This window comes from Vigna unguiculata, chromosome 9 (genome assembly GCF_037176805.1).
Source record: "Vigna unguiculata cultivar grain cowpea cultivar isolate G323 ecotype 2 chromosome 9, ASM3717680v1, whole genome shotgun sequence".
Classification (NCBI taxonomy): Eukaryota; Viridiplantae; Streptophyta; class Magnoliopsida; order Fabales; family Fabaceae; genus Vigna; species Vigna unguiculata.
Window position 1 is genome coordinate 9,588,430 of NC_140800.1, and position 16,853 is coordinate 9,605,282.

Here is a 16,853-nt window from a genome sequence, read left to right on the forward strand (position 1 = left end):
ACTAATATTTTCCGGCCCAAAAAAGAAAAAAAAAATTATTAAGTCCTTTTGCCCGGAACATCGTATCCAAGCAGAATACAAATTTGAAAAGAAAATACACATTGCAGAATGTTTGATAACAAGAATACAAAAATCAAAGAAGGATAAACTAAACTCGTTAACAAAAATGTTAACGATATTTGAACAACACAGATTAAACTATTTTTTTAAAATCAGAGAAAAAATTACAAAGTGAATTTACTAAATTAAAAATAAAAATAAAAAACATATTTAAGTAAAAAAAAAATAATACAAAACAGTGATGAAGTTAACAAGGTGTAACAAGTTACGCATCGTTAAGACATAGAATCCATTTACGATACAATAAGTCGGAAGAAGTGGACCTAGTCGTTCCTGGCATCGACAACATTTGCATTATTGTTGTCTATGTTACAAGAGCGATATAATAATAATAATAATAGAATACACTAACGGTTTAAAAGTTGAGGGGTAAATGATGAAAGGATGGTGCAACCACCGATTTAGGTTTTTTATTATGGAGAGTGATAAATGGTGGTGTGTCGACGGTGGATGTAACGGTTGCAGTAGTTAATTAGGCACATAATTGACGTTCATCTTAGGTATAGTAATAAATGTCTCACTGTGCTCTCTGTGTGTGACTTGCTACAGCTGTTGCACTTGAAAAAGGTTGTCGGAATCTTAGGTTCAAGAGCTGCAATTTTGCGTATTTATTCTTCTAAAAATGTTTATCATTTCCACTTCTTCTTTCAAGGCTTTTGTCCTATCCTCTCTTTGGTAGATGCAACCTACTTATTACGCTGTTATTCTTATCTTCCAAGAATCACGCTTCACACTTATTTTCTCTCAATCAAAAACATCACGGACTTTGCACTCACCTCCACAAATTATTCCGAATATCATAAAACCCACATGAAACAACGGTTTTTTCTTTAAGGGTGTCACATACATGCAAATACAACCTATTGCTAAAATTTTAAAAACTTAATAATTTCAAAAAGTTTATAAGAAATTACACTAAAACAATAAAACCTGAAACAAACAACTACGGTAGGCGTATTTAAATGTCAAATATGATAAAATTTTATGTAATATAATAATAATTGATGTTTTTTCACTTTTTTTTAGGAAAACTCTTATTCCATTCCCGGTGTGGGGAAGTTGACTGTGGGGATATCTCAAACGTTACGAAAAGAAAAAGTCATGTTAATCTGTCAATGACTTTTCCTTTGGGAACTGCGTGTGATAAAAAATTATTATTATGTGAGAAGTAGGAGCTCATTGGTGTAGGTGAAGTGGAAACTTTGTTGTGAGTGCAAAACTTTTGGTGCTTCATAACAGTTAAAATTCATTGGTATTAATTCCTCGATTATTATAATATAACCTTTGTCGCTCCTCCAATTCTACAGACAATTGTGGAGAAGAATGAACATACTGTTGATGATTGAATTAAGAATTCCATATAGAGTGTATTGAGTGTGTAATCTAGATAAGGTAGGGTTGTTCACAACAATTATTAATAAGCAATTAAGAGCTTCCATGATAGTAGACATTGTATACTGTTAGTTACACATTGATGAGGTGCAATGTTCCAAATATGTTGAACCTTAGTTTTGGCTTTTGTCGGATGATGTAGTATGTTGTTATGGAGAGTTGGGAAAGGCCATGTGATTGAAGCCAGAATTGAGATACAAATCTTGTACTTCAAACCAGTAGATGGTGTTTCTTGTTCATGATCTTGTTGATGACACAAAACTGTATTCAACATTACACTGCTAGGCATGGCAGAGGCATACACTTGTTGCATGTTTCATCGTGCATACTAAATGATTTGACGCGTTTAACTCTGAAACAAGATCAAGTTCTTCCTAAAACGTTTCATCTTTAACCACAACTTAATAAATCTTCCAAATCTGCACTTAAACAGTTACCTTAAGTTTAAGGAAACATTAGGGATGAAAATGATGTGTTTTAAAAAATTATAAATTATCTAATAAATTAGAAATATTTTATTAATTTAAAATAAAAACAAAAACAAATACGGGATGAATATTAAAACACAGATTTGATACACTATCTTATACTTAATTTAAAAAATCAGATGGTATCCATAGTTATAATAATTATAATTAATACATAAGATTTCTCTTCTCAAAATTAAGACCTATTCAAGTAATACTCCGAACAAAAAAAAACAGCTTAATTTTTCATTCCAATATACATATTCTTTTAACATGAGTACATGGTATTTAAAAACAGAAAGAATTTGATTTCCGAACATATCTGACGGTTTTAGTTTAATTATTTAAATTTTTAAAATAAATCCATGTTATTCGTTTTGGATAAAGTTGTGTGTGCTATTATTAAAAAATCGTTTATGATATCATTAAATAGTAGTTACACGCTTTTCGATGTTGAGAATCAAATTAAATAAATAATGTTCGAAATATAGTGGATTCGTTGTACTATTTTTTTATATATTTTGTATTCTTGTTTTTATTTATTTTTATCTCTTCAAATGCCACTAATTTTTTTACATTTTTTTTTTGTCTATTTCCACTCTGTTAATTTGATTTTATCCAACTCATTTTTTTCTCTTTATTTTCTCTATATCAAAAAAATAATACATCCCTTAAGTTAAATTACTTTTCACTAACAAGATTAAATATTTTTTTCATAAATTTCCAAAATTTGCATACAGTTTTTTTTTTTCATTTTGGTCACTGATAAAAAAACTCGTTTCTGATTTGATTCTCGTGCTTCCATCCTTGCAACTTTTTTTTATCAGAGAATGAATTTAAAAGAGTTAAAAGAAAAAATAATAAAATATTTGTTCAAATGAAAAGAAAGATAAGAAAAGATGAAAAAGAATAAGTGAAAAATTTGTAAATTATTTAATTGTGATATTTTCCAAAATACCAAAAGTTAAATTATTTTATTTATTATTTTAATTAACTATTTTATTGTAATATACAAATATATATTAATAAAGTATTAATAATTAATAAAAGTATTATAAACATAAACAAATATAATTTTTATATATAACAAATTATATTTAATCACAATTTTATTAATTATGCGGTAATCTATTATATTATATATATATATATATATATGTATATGAAATATAATTAGTTGTGTATAAAAATTCTTGACAAATATCCTCATATGAAGAAATAATCCTTGTCATGTTTTAGAGTTTTTAATATTTTTTCCTTATTTTTCAAATTTTTTTACTGTGTGAGGCTTTTGTTATTTTAAACTTTTGGCAGATTCATCCAAAGTTGACAGAATAATATTGACACGTGTCCTTTTCTTTTCGTAATGGATAAAATATTTTCTAATTTTAATCACTTAACATATTGTTATCCATTTTTAAGTAGTGAGGTGATGCTTTTAAGTATCAGGACAATAGAATAATAAACAAGCGAACATAAATGACAGAATAATATTGACACGTGTCCTCTTCTCTTTTTATAAGGAATAAAATTTTTTCCAATTTTAATCACTCAACATATTTTTATTCAATTTTAAGTAAAATTTTAATCACTTGACATATTTTTATTCAATTTTAAGTAACGAGGTGTTGTTTTTAAGCATCAGGACAATAAAATAATAACATATATATCTTGAATTATTAGTAATAAACTAGAAACATTTTTATTTCTAAAAATTTGTATTCCTTATTTCGTAGCGTCTTTCTTATTGAATGGTAAAATTGAAAGGAGATCAAAATTTATAGGAAACAAATAAAATGCACTAAACCTAAAACTATAAGACAACTCAGAAGTTAAGAATCAAGAACATTCAGAATGATTGGCTGTAGTGAACATGAAGAGACAGTGAATAAAATTTTGATGTGAGACCCCCTCAAAACAGAGAGGGTTTCGTTAATTTTTAATGAATTTAGTTTTCTGTACAGCAAAAATTTGTGAGCAGAGAAATGAAAAAGCAGAGTGATTGTGTCATCCTCTTCCTCATTCCTAATCCTAGTACACTCATTGTCAGCAAAGTGTAGTGTTTTAAAAGCAAAAAACATTTTGGATATGAACAATGGTTTGGCAAAATTGGAGGAGACAAAACACCACTGCTCAATCTATATGCTCAATCTGGTTTTCTTTGAGAGCAATGCAGAAGAAGGTGATGCAGGCAATGATAGATCACAGGGATGAGAAACTGATGAGAACGCAGTTGAAATAGATGATGATGATGATGATGATGGAGGGCTGTAATCATCTGATCTACTTCTTTTATGGCTTTTTTTTACTCCTTTCTTCCCTTCCCCTTTCATGATGAAATCTGTAACGCGTTTTACATCTGACAACTTCACAGGTTTCAACAGAAACTCTTCTGCTCCTTCCTCCAAGCAACTACCAATCAAAAAACTAATCAATCAATAAATAATTCAATGTGTGAATGCAAGCAATCACAAGATTATAATAATTGCTGTTGTGCCAACAATTGGGCATGAGGGAATCTGAATTTCATCTTGCTTCAATCATTGTATTGCGGCAACAAACGCAACTTAAAAAATGTCACTAACATGTTCAGATTATTGATGAATCAGAAGATGAATTTCAGTTGTGCAAGCACTACACTATGCTGCTATATGTCAAAAAACAGATTCTCACAAGTCTTTTTTTTCTCCCATATCCAGGGTAATCTTCTTTATTCCTTTTTTCACATGGCCAACAAAACTTTCGATCTATCCATGTGCCAAAATCATAGAGGATCTAATCATATAAAAAAGAAATATTCATGTCTTTCACAAATGTGGTTCAAGTTAAGATGGGAATTATGTTCTAAAAAACAACAGCTCCGGATGCCGCAATGGGATACTCTGATATTTTAGCTCAAAGCATTAGCATAAGTAAATTGACAAACAAATAACATCCAAAACATAAAAACCTTAACATTGTTGAAGAATTAATCCAGAAAAACAACAGCTTCTAGTTCCTAAACCACACAAGAAATGAAGAGAATCCCATTTAAAATGAAGAACTCACCTATCAATTCGGGTCAAGATATTCTCAGACGACATAACCACCACTGGAACCTCTCTAAACACAGATGATTCCTGCATATATTAACAGAGAGATTAAAAACCAAGGAGAGAAGATTAAAATTGAACGAAAGACACAACAAAAACCATTCTCATTCCTCACCTTTATCTTCTTGAGCAGTTCATAGCCTGTCATCCCCGGCATGGAGTAGTCTGTCATTATCAAATTAACCTTGACACTCTGTCACAACATTCATCAAACACCATAAGCACCACTCCCAAGTAAACACCAACAAAAAGAACTGCCTTTAACAATTAAAAAAACCGCTTACATCAAAACCAATGGAGCTCTTCTCTCCATCCAACCCCAGATACTGCAGAGCCCTGCTTCCACTTTCCACCACCGTCACTGCCAACACCCAGTCAAAATAACCATCAGAACACAAGCCAATGCAAGAAAAGAAAAACAACAAAAAGTGTCCAACACCGAAAAAGAGTCCCGTTCTCTCACACCCTCTTCGAAATACCATTTAATTTTCACAGATCAGACCAAAAAGCACGAAAATTCTCCGTCTTTAGTCTTTACCTTGGCAAGACGAGATTTTGAGCAACCGCTCAATAACCTTGCGGTCGACGTGGCTGTCATCAACGGCAAGCACGTGCAGCTTTCCGGCACCCACTTCCGGCAGGAAAACATCACCGGCGGCAGCCATCTCGGATTAAATTAAGTAATTAACAAGAAAAAGGAGGAAGGGATGATCGAAGAAAAAGAATGGGTAGAGAAGAAAGGTATGGTATGAAATGAAGTAAAGGTAAGAGGAAAGAGAGAGAGGGTTATGGTTTATATTGAATGGTGGTGGTAGGAGAAAAGAAAAGGGTTATGAAGAAAAAATAATAATAATAATAAAAAAAGTGAAAATGAAAAGGAGGGAGATTCGGAGGATCCAAATCTGAGAGATCTTGTTTGTTGTTTTTGGAAATGAAGCAGAGAGGATTATCCCACCTGCAGTTGTCGCTTCTCTTGTCACAATCATACTTTTATAATTAATAGTAACGTTGTTGATGGTCAGACACGACCAAACGTATCTTGTTCGGGTCCACCTTCGCTCTCTGTTTCTCAAACCTATCTTCCTTGACTTTCACACAGTTCACATTTTGAACCAAATCAAATCTTCCATCCATGAAGTTGCCTTGCATTGCATCATCACGCGTACCAAGTTGGATCCGATCAACCTTTTTTACTTCTCAACTTCACCATTTTCTGCAATTTTTTTATTTCCAATTATTACACATCATTGCCACTCATTTTTTTAATTCTTTTAGATTATATGCTTTTTATTCAAAATATCTCACTTTGATTTCTTAGCTTTTGGATAATTAAATAAATACCTTGTACTTCAAAACGCTTCGATCTTTCCTTTCTTTTATTTAGGTTAAATTAATGGATTAATGGATCTGGATCCTCTTTTTCTATAAACCGCACCGTCTGCAGTTTCATATCTATAATCATTAAAGTCAATAAATTTTTATTATCAAATTAATATGTCATGTAATAATATCGATTACGGTTCACCAAGTTTTTTGAATTAAACTCTAAAATGGTTTTCACTAAACTGCACTAAATGAACTTCATTTAGTAAAATTAACTGAATCAAACTGTTTTGGACAAAACTCTTTTAAATTGCTTTAATATTTTTCATAAATATTTTATTTTAAAATATATTTTTCAATTTTATAAATTATAGTTGAGATAAATGTTTTAAGTTAAGTGCAGTTCAATTTTCAAATTTAAACTCAAAATAATTTAAATTCCAATTTTTAAAAACCGATTTCAATTTAATTCATTTGAAGATCAATTCAATTCGTAGCAATATGGTTTAGGTCAATTTTTTTTTCCTTTCAATTTCTGCTTAGATTTATGCGGTTTACGAAACATATGTGAAAGATTAATAAAATTAATTTTATTTTACAAATAAATAAATGCAGGATCCTATTAAAAATAATAATTTTTAAATATAACTAAAATATATTTAATAATTCAATAATCTTCTTATTAATTTATTTCTTACCATCGTATGCCTTCTAACATATTAAGTTATCAGCATTTGCAAATTTGTATTATAAATTATCTGATTATATTTTTCAATTTTGAATTATAATTTCGGTGACTCGATTTTACTTTTAATTTCTTAAGTTTCAAGCAAGTTTACTTTTGCCTATTAAAGGATATATATTTTATAGGTTAAATTACTCTTTTGACTCTTTATTTGTCAAGTAATATCAGTTTGGTCCTTAAATTTTTTATTGTCTCAATTTGGTCTTCATTTTTTTTAAAATGATTCAATTTAGTCTTTACCGCTAGTTTGGTCAGACCGTGTTAAAGTCAACGCCACGTGTCAATTTCTAGTTTTTTTTATATTTTGTATTTTTTTATATTTTTTTAATTTTTTACACATGTCACTTCACATTTATGTCACGTGTCAAAATGACTCAATTTGGTTCCTACATTTGTTTTTAGTTTCAATTTAGTCCCATTTTTTTGTAAAAATGAAGTAATATTGTCCCTCTTTAAATTGACACTCAATTTACTTTTTTATAAGTCTTATGATAATATTCTTACTAAAATTAACATTTTTATTAAATATTTCTATAAATATTTTAACACCGTAGCATCTTGAGTCTTGTATATTATAAAAATTATGTCTGATGCTCATAGTCTTAAATATTTTTTTAACATCACATTTAATAGTTTTTACATTACTAAACAAAACATTATATTATTATTAAACAAAGCAGATAGCGGAAATAAATTGTTATAGAGTGCTAGTACAATCATCCAAAAACTATCGTATAAGACACTAGCTATATGTATAACCTATACTGGTAAGAGTTAGCTAATACATACAAAAACTTTAATACAAGACGTGAGCCAGAACTACTACTGAATAATTTTAAGCCATGGATCAGCTCCTATCCAAGAGGGGGTATCTTCACCTGGATTCTTCTCTGCTTACACCAACAATAGGTGATCATTGCAAAAGAGAAACACACAAGGAAAACAAACATAGACAAGAAGGGTAAGCTAACTTAAATAAGAGGAATCATGCAGTTCAAATTATGAATATTAGTGAATTATGTTCACAATCATCAGAATTACTTAAACCACCACAACATAGCACAAATACATGACTCTAGACTCAATATCCGGATTATGTAAGTGACATTGGATCTCTTGGTGGTATGCACCTGTGACGGTCCCCAAACTCTGCAGAGTCTGGGCGCAATGGGTTATCACCCGACCACTCCCAAGGTAAGTCCCCTTTGCGTCTAAGACTTGATTAAGTCTAAAGACTAGGACCTCCTACTACTCCCACGACATAATTCATTCTGCTCTATCTGAGCGTGAATGATTATTGGAGTTTCAGGATACCAACCAATACGGAGTCCTTATGTCCTTACACACACTAACATACTCTTTTGAATTTCCCTTGAAATTCCAATTCAACCACATCTCCTCATAATCCATATTCACCCAATTTCACCATTCATAATATTAGCAACAATAATCCAAGCATATAATAGAATAGTTGCACATTTTCACATTCAAACACATAATTTCATCCATTAAAACAAAGAATCAAACACTCAACTACAGTGGTTCTCGCTCAAACTAGAAGATCTAGCCTAGGCGAGAGGCCATCTCGCTTAGGCGGGTCATTCTCGCCTGAGCAAGGCTCCAAACAGTGGGCAACTAAAAAATTTGAGCGAACTCTCGCTTAGGCTAAGTTGTTTCGCTTAGACGAGAGTGTCTCTCGCTCAGGCGAAATCAGCTCGCCTAGGCGAGACATCACGCAGTTACAGGGGTGAGTTCCTAGTATTTTCGCTCAGGGGAGAGCTGCTCGTTAGGGCTAAAATTCTAGGTTCCCAATCTGTTCTCACATGCATCAAACCAGAATTCATGGCAAAATTCAATCATGCACTCAAATATGCATTTCAAACATCAATTTAGCACGCAATCCTTCGATCAAAATCATCAAACATGGTTTATAGACAAAATTCAGAAGAATTAGTTAGCTTCCCTTACCTTTTAGACAATATTGGATTGCAAAGAAGAGAACCCTTAACTGAAAGGATCTCACAACCGTACAACACCTACTGATATGAAATACATAACCATAGAGGGAGAAAATGAGATCCTAAATTCAATCCAGAAGGAATGAAGCTGCTGAAATTGGGAATTGGAAGCTAGACTGACTTATTGGAAGGGGGAGGATGTTCAGCTTGGAGGGAGGATCATACACTGGCTTCAAGCTTGCCAGCTATCACAAGATAAGGAAGAGTGATTTTAGGTGATGGGCAGAGCTCTCAATTTAGAGAAGTGAAGGAAATACAAAGAAAGTAAGGTGAGCAGAGAAGGTGACTTGGTGAAACTGTTTTTTGCAATTCAAAAGGAGGTTGGTGGAGAAGGGGTCTCACACTTTTATACTTGTTTCATATCAGTAAAATGTTAAACATACCAAATCTTGTTATTATTTATTTTATTAGAAATGTGGGTGTCTTATCCAAGACTCTTATATTTTTATTTGTACCTAGTCCAATGAAATCTAATCTATGCCTAAACAATCTTCTCCTTTTCACTATGATAAATAATAATAGTTTTTTTTAGGAAAAAAAAAACATTTTAAGCATTACCTAATTAATCGTTTATATTACTTGATTTCTAAAAATAGGTTATCAAATAGATTATAAAACAGAGTATAGTTGAGAAAAATAAGATTAGAATACAACACTTTTTGAAATTACAGTTAAAAAATATTTTATGTTCTAATAAAAAAAAAATAGACATAGTTGTTTAAAGAATTTTTTTCAAGAGTTGTTTCAATACCTTGATTACTTTAAAAGTTTTTTTTCTTCTATTACACATGCCTAACTATTCCAGTCTTCTTCTATTACACACGTTTGACTATTCTAGTCTTTTAATAGCAAAAAAGAACACTTAAGTAATAATATAACATATCATAATACTAGTTATCAAATCAGAGGAAACATAAACAAATATATGTGGTTTAATAGACTAAAGTTTTTCTAAAGTATTTTTGTTAAGAAGACTTATGACAGAAATTCCTTTTTACGAAAACTATTTAAAAGATCAGCACTTAATGAATAAAAATATGAGAAGGAATCTAAATTACTATACTAAAAGTTTCCATAAAATATGTTTATGATTCCTTTTTGAATACCATTTATATTATGACACGGTTTCCATGAAAGGATTGTGACATAGTGCATCGTAGATCGTGTGGCAAAGTTGAGGAGACTACTCTTCATCTCTTTCTTCACTTTGAAAAGGTCTTCATCATTTGGAAGTGGTTACAGTTTGTTTTTTAGCGGCAGATGAGTATTGTGGATGTTCAATCTACTTCGCATTTTTTTAGGTATCATAAGTATAGTATGTTGTATTATATTGGTGTCGATGTGTTAGTGCATGCTTTTTGGGTTCAAAGATAAAATATTCCAATGGATCAAATTACATTTTTTTTTCTTAAATCTATAGAGTAATATGATTGCATTTCTAAAGGTCTATTGCATAACTCTGTTGAAGAATTTAAAATTCTTAAATTGTTTTGTGTTCCCCTTAGTCCATCTATCGCTCCAAAATTTTTAGAAGTATGTTAGGTATATCATCAATTGAGTTTTTCTTAGCGTCTGGGTGATGGATTAAGTGTTGGAATTTTTTAAGGATATAATGGAGAATTTATGGTTGGGTTTGTCATTTTTTATTTTTATTATTGTTTTTCTTTAGGATGACATAAGATATGGTTTCAAACATTACCAAAAAAACTTTTAAATAATAATTAGTTTAGATACTAATTCATAGAATTGAATTTTTTTATTATTAAAATAATAATTATTATAAACAAAAAATTATAATTAGTTACTAAATTGGTATTTAAAATTAGCTACTATAATTTTAGTTACCAAACAAATTGTTCATTAAAAATAATTATTTAGATTTTGACTATCAAAATGAATTAGTTTTTAAATTAGTTTCTAATTAATTAGTACTAATTATTATTTTTTATTTATAATAATAACTAATTTAGTAACTAATAATTTTTAATTTTATAAATTAGTATCTAAATTGTCATACTAATTATTTTTTGCTTTTAAATTAGTTTTTAACTAAAGTTTTTTTTGTAGTAAAAGTATTTTATCCTTTTCTTGCTTGATTTTTTTTCCTCTCACACTTATACTAATAGTACTTGCCCAAATGCAAGTTTAATTAATAAATTAATAAATTATGGTTGAATGCATTACTAGAGGATACAACACATAAATTTTCTAGATATAATGATGAAATGCCTAATATAATTTTGACTCATGGGTTTTGGTACAGTGTTTTATGTATTATGTTCGTATCTCATTTTAATATAATTTTATGCTTATAATTAAATTTAGAGATAATAACTAGTTGGAAGGATAAAAGGGAATGGAATTGGCAGTTTCATTAATAGTGTACCTTGACTCACCTCATCCAACATGTCAACCTATTTGCCTTTTTTTTTTTTACTTTTATATTATAGGTACAAAATATGAAAATTGTTTTATTAAAATTAAAATAAAAACTACAATTTAAAAAGTGTAATATTTATTTTATGTTATTTAAAGGAAACAAATATGAAATAAGGTTGTAATTTAACTCATGAGCACTTTATATAGATTAAGATTAAAATAATAATTTTATTAAGTAATTTATATAAAAGATATTAACCTAATAAATATAACTTTAAAAAATATAATTTTTTAAAAAGAAAATACAAATTTGAGAGGTTAATCTACTCTTTTTGGTGGTCAAGTCATGCAATACTTTCGATTCATTATAAGTATGATGGGTTAGTCAAATTTGACTTCTTGAACATATTAAAATGGATTAAGTGGACTTATTTCTTATTTCTATATACTTCGTCATAATTATATATAAATTAAATTTTTATTTTATTTTTATACTCAATATTAAAATTTAATTTATAAATCTCATAATTTAAATTATAATATTATTGTATATTTACGGTAGGAATGCATAATTTTATAATTATTTATTTATATTTGAAAATTAAATTGTGATTCAATTTGTTTGATTGAAATTTAATATAAAATTTGCATCACCCTATTTAATTAATAGCGTAATTAAAAGAAGCGTCATCCTAGAATAATATCTTAGCATAGTTCCGAAGTTTAAAAGTAATTCCATACAACCAACCAAACGTGTAACGGTGTCAAAAGAAACAGTTACAAATATTCTACAATATTCAAATTGGAAATTTAAAGGACAGATGCTACATGGGTTGTGGCCCTAAAAGAAAGATCGCGAATCAGGATCCAGCCCAGGCAGGCTACGCAGCGGAGTCACCATTCTCCTGTTGACCGCGAGAACCTCTCTCTTATGCTCACATCAACAAATTGATGATCATCGCAAAAGAGAAGAACCACACACAAGACATTCAAACAAGCAAAGGGTAAGCTAGAGTCAAAAAGATTTTATCATACAATCAGGTATACTTTCGCAGTCCAATATACATACATCACTCAAGCATGTTATGACCTTCCATTCATTACACTAAGACTCGACTCGACTCATCCGGATACATATAACCTGGTCAGATTCAGCGGATGCTTGCACTTGTGGTGAATACCTCTGCTCACCCCCGAGCTATGTGTTACAAGTGTTACAATGAATCAATTCTCTCGTACACAAGGTTAGCCCTTAATGAGTTTCAGGCCTCCTGCTACTCTCACCACAGGAGTCAGTCCGCTCTAAGTGAGACTAACTGACTCCTTAGAGTGTCAAGATGCAATCCTTACCTTGAATCCTTACCAAGTTATATAGATGGGGAACCACCATGGGCACCCACTAACAAGGGCCATGGGATTACGTCCCGACCACTGAAGCAAGACCTTAAAGTCCCACCTAGAGACTTCAAGGAATTATGTACTGACCACATACTAAACATATACAATCAGTCAAGTAATAGATACAGATATCATGCATAGGAACCTCATACCAACATCCGTAACCAACCCTCATTTATCACAGGTTGAATCAATACCAACTCGTTATTCCCAACCACGAGTAAATTGCTTCCTCTCATACCAATACCATGCCACTGGATTACCAACCATCAAGGTCCATTGTTGCTCATGCCAAATTCGTGACTACACACACATATATATATCTCCAACCTCTCATGTATAATTCATATAGAAATCATGTCAAACTCACAATTCCCCACATATAATCCTCTCCCAATCATGCATAATCATTTCCCATTAAGCCATCATACAAGTACAAGTTAAACATCCAAACACAGAGGGAAAACAACTCAGGACGCTTCCTCACCCAGCTCTTCGCTCAGGCTGAAGGGTCTCGCTCAAGCGAGAAGGATTCTCGCTCAAGCGAGCTCCCCTTCGCCTAGGCGAGAGCTCGACAAGGATAACAGTAGCCCCTGCATAATCTCGCTTAGGCGAGACCCCCTCCGCCTAAGCAAGACATCTGCTTGCTCAAAATGAGGGTTTGGTCGCTTGAGCGACAACTCACGTAGAAAGCCCTGGGCGAGCCTCTGCTCATCTCGCTTAGGCGAGGCCAGCTCGCTTGGGCGAGATTATCAATGTATGCCACTGTTTGCGCCTACATCACACATACACATATACCAAACAAAAAAAAAATCCAGACAGCCTAGGCATTCATGGCAGCATACAAACTCGAGAAAACAATGAAACTACAATGGTACAAGTCATAATCACACCAAACAAGGAGGTTCTAGCTTCCCTTACCTGGAATGAGCTAGTTTTAAATGCCTCGACACCGAACAGCGGAGTACCACAACTCTAGGAGAAGATTACAAAGCTGGAAAAAGTGAACAGAGGGTGTTTACTACTGAAGCTCTAACACTACCCACGGAAATAGGACCAGAGATTTAAAAGTATGGGTTGGGAATACTTAGGTGAGCTAAGAACGGGGTTAAGCTGAACGTGAACTAAATGTACTGTGGAACCCTAACAGAGGAGACGGCTGCGACTCTAAGCACCAAGGAAGCAAAAATCTGAAAGTGTGGAATGAGTCAATTAGGTCAGACTTGGGTGGCTTTATCCTTTGGGCCAGCCCTTAGACCCAATAGCTTAAAGGCAGCCCTTAAGACTTTAGGGCAGAAAACTGGGTCTTACAAAATCTATATAAAATGTTTTTCTTTTTTTTTTCATTATATAATTGCTTAGCATCTTCTAAAAATATTGAAAACATTTTTTTTTTAAGTTGTAGAAAGTATTTTACACAAAAAGTTAAATAATGAAAAAGTTTTTCACATAAAGGAAACAGGTCGTGAATTCTTTTTGTATAATTTATTCACAATTTCAACTTTTTATTTATTTATAAATAAGTTAAATAATTTTATATAAAAAACTATAATATAAATTTATTATGTTATTTTAATAAATATAAATATGTTACAAGTAAAATACAATCAAATCATAAAATAACTCTCAAGCAGACAATTTTAATTAAAAATATAATTGGGTATATATTTTTTCATGTATTTTTTTGCATAAAATACGTATTCTTTCTACTTTATTTTTAGGTTTAATCACATAACATGATCCCGTTTTCGTTATAAAATCTTAATTGGATGCTCAACTTCAAAGTTATCTCAATTGGGTCCTAATTTTAGAAAATTTGTTCTAATTTGGTTATTTTCGTTAGGACATCATTGACAACATTAAGTATGTGCCGCGTGTCAGCTCTTGGTTTTTTTAATTTTTTTTAAAAATTTTTAAATTTATTTTTTACTTTTCTTCTTGAAAAAATAGTTGACACGTGTCAAATTAGAGTTTTGCCACGTATCAGCTTGTGATTTTTTAAATTTTTTTAAATTTTTTAAGTTTTAAATTAAAAAAACTGTCACGTGTCAAAGTATGATTCTGTCACGTGTCAATTATTTATGTGAAAAATCTCGATTTGGTCCTTGTATTTGTTATTTTATCTCAATTTAATCTTAATCTCTTTTTAAACTAAAGTAATTTTATCTCTTGCAAATTGAAACCAAATTTAACTTTTATATTAATATTATAATGATACTTTTATTATAATAGATATTTTTAACCAAATTATTTTTTTTTAAATTCAGATTTTGCATTGAACTTTATTTTAAAAAAATTGTTTTAATAATTTCTAAACAACTTACATTTGAATTTATAAAGTTGTTTAGAAAATATTAAAACAAATTTTTTAAATAAAGTTCAATGCAAAATTTAAATTTAAATAAAATTAATTTGGTTAAAAATATCATTATAGTATTGATATAAAAGCCAAATTTGGTCTCAATTTGGAAGAGATGAAATTACTTTAGTTTAAAAAGAGATTAGGACTAAATTGAGACAAAATAACAAATATAAGGATCAAATCGAGATTTTTCACATAAATAATTGATACGTGACAGAATCATTTTTTTTTTTGATACATGACATTTTTTTTAATTTAAAAATTAAAAAAATTAAAAAATTAAAAAAAAATCACAAGCTGACACGTGGCAAAATCTTAATTTGACACGTGTCAGCTATTTTTTCAAGAAAAAATTTAAAAAAAATCAAAAAAACCATGACCTGACACATGACACACACTTAACGTCGTCAATGATGTCCTAACGAAAATTACCAAATTGGAATAAATTTTCAAAAAATAGGACCCAATTGAGATAACTTTGAAGTTGAGGACTCAATTGAGATTTTATAACGAAAACGGGGACCTTGCGTGTAAATTTTTATTTAGAAAAAAATGTAAATTTTATCTATTTTTTAGTGATTTTATTTTATAATATTTTAAAAGATAAATAAATTATTTAATTCACATATCTCATATTTTAATTAAATAAATATCATTTTAATAATTCTTTGATCGAATATGTCAAAATTTAGAATTATATTGAATAAAGAAAATAAGATAATTTAAAACTAAATTAAAATTATAAATTTTTTAGACTTAGATAATGTTTGATTCAAGCTGACAGAAACCTACAGAAAAAAAATAGGATGTTAATTGTTTCGGTACACCCAATAAGTCATATATTTTTTAGGAGTCGAGGTCAAACGTAATTTAAATATTTCTTTTTTTCCTTCTCTCTCTGATACGTCTTTTAAGGGCAAAATTGTGACGAAACTTAACTTTTCAAAAGGGATAATACCTCGAAAATGCGGATTGGAACATTAATATCGAGGATTAAATATGTTGTTGGTCTATTAATTTTTGTAGTGAAGATTGGTTCTTATTTAGTCTTTTTAACCAAATTTTATTAAATTTATTTAACGTTTCAAACATATCCTATGATTTTGAGTTATTTACACCATTTATTACATTTTTGCTTCAATATTAACTTAAATACTATCATGAAACGTCTTTAAAATATTCAAATAAACTTAACAAAACCTAATTAAAACGATTAAATTCACACATTTCAATTTTCATACAAGTTAAAAGATCAACTATATTTAATCCATAATTTTATAATTTTATTATAATGATATACAAAATTATAAAAACAAAAAATTATGTTACAGACATATATATATATATATATATATATATATATATATATATAATTTTAATAATAAATATAAATAAAAATAATTCTATATTATTTTCTAATTTTTATCTTAAATTTTTTTATTTTTTTATTGTTTTTCTCTTTTTCTAAATAATTTAATTTCCACTTTTTTTATCTCTTCGGATCTACACGCAAATTCTTTCTCCTTTTCAAAAAAATACATTAAGGTTGTGTTCGTA

At 29.9% G+C, this 16,853-nt stretch overlaps 1 protein-coding gene across 1 annotated transcript; it reads right to left on the minus strand.

The window, feature by feature from the left end:
• Window positions 1-3,864: 3,864 nt before the first annotated feature.
• LOC114196122 (two-component response regulator ARR6-like) lies at window positions 3,865-5,881 on the minus strand. The gene is made up of 5 exons (XM_028086654.2): window positions 5,610-5,881; window positions 5,356-5,432; window positions 5,187-5,264; window positions 5,028-5,098; window positions 3,865-4,391 (listed from the first exon to the last, which is right to left on the minus strand). The coding sequence occupies exons 1-5, from the start codon at window positions 5,734-5,736 to the stop codon at window positions 4,118-4,120; spliced, it is 627 nt and encodes a 208-aa protein (XP_027942455.1). The 5' UTR covers window positions 5,737-5,881; the 3' UTR covers window positions 3,865-4,117.
• Window positions 5,882-16,853: the final 10,972 nt, after the last annotated feature.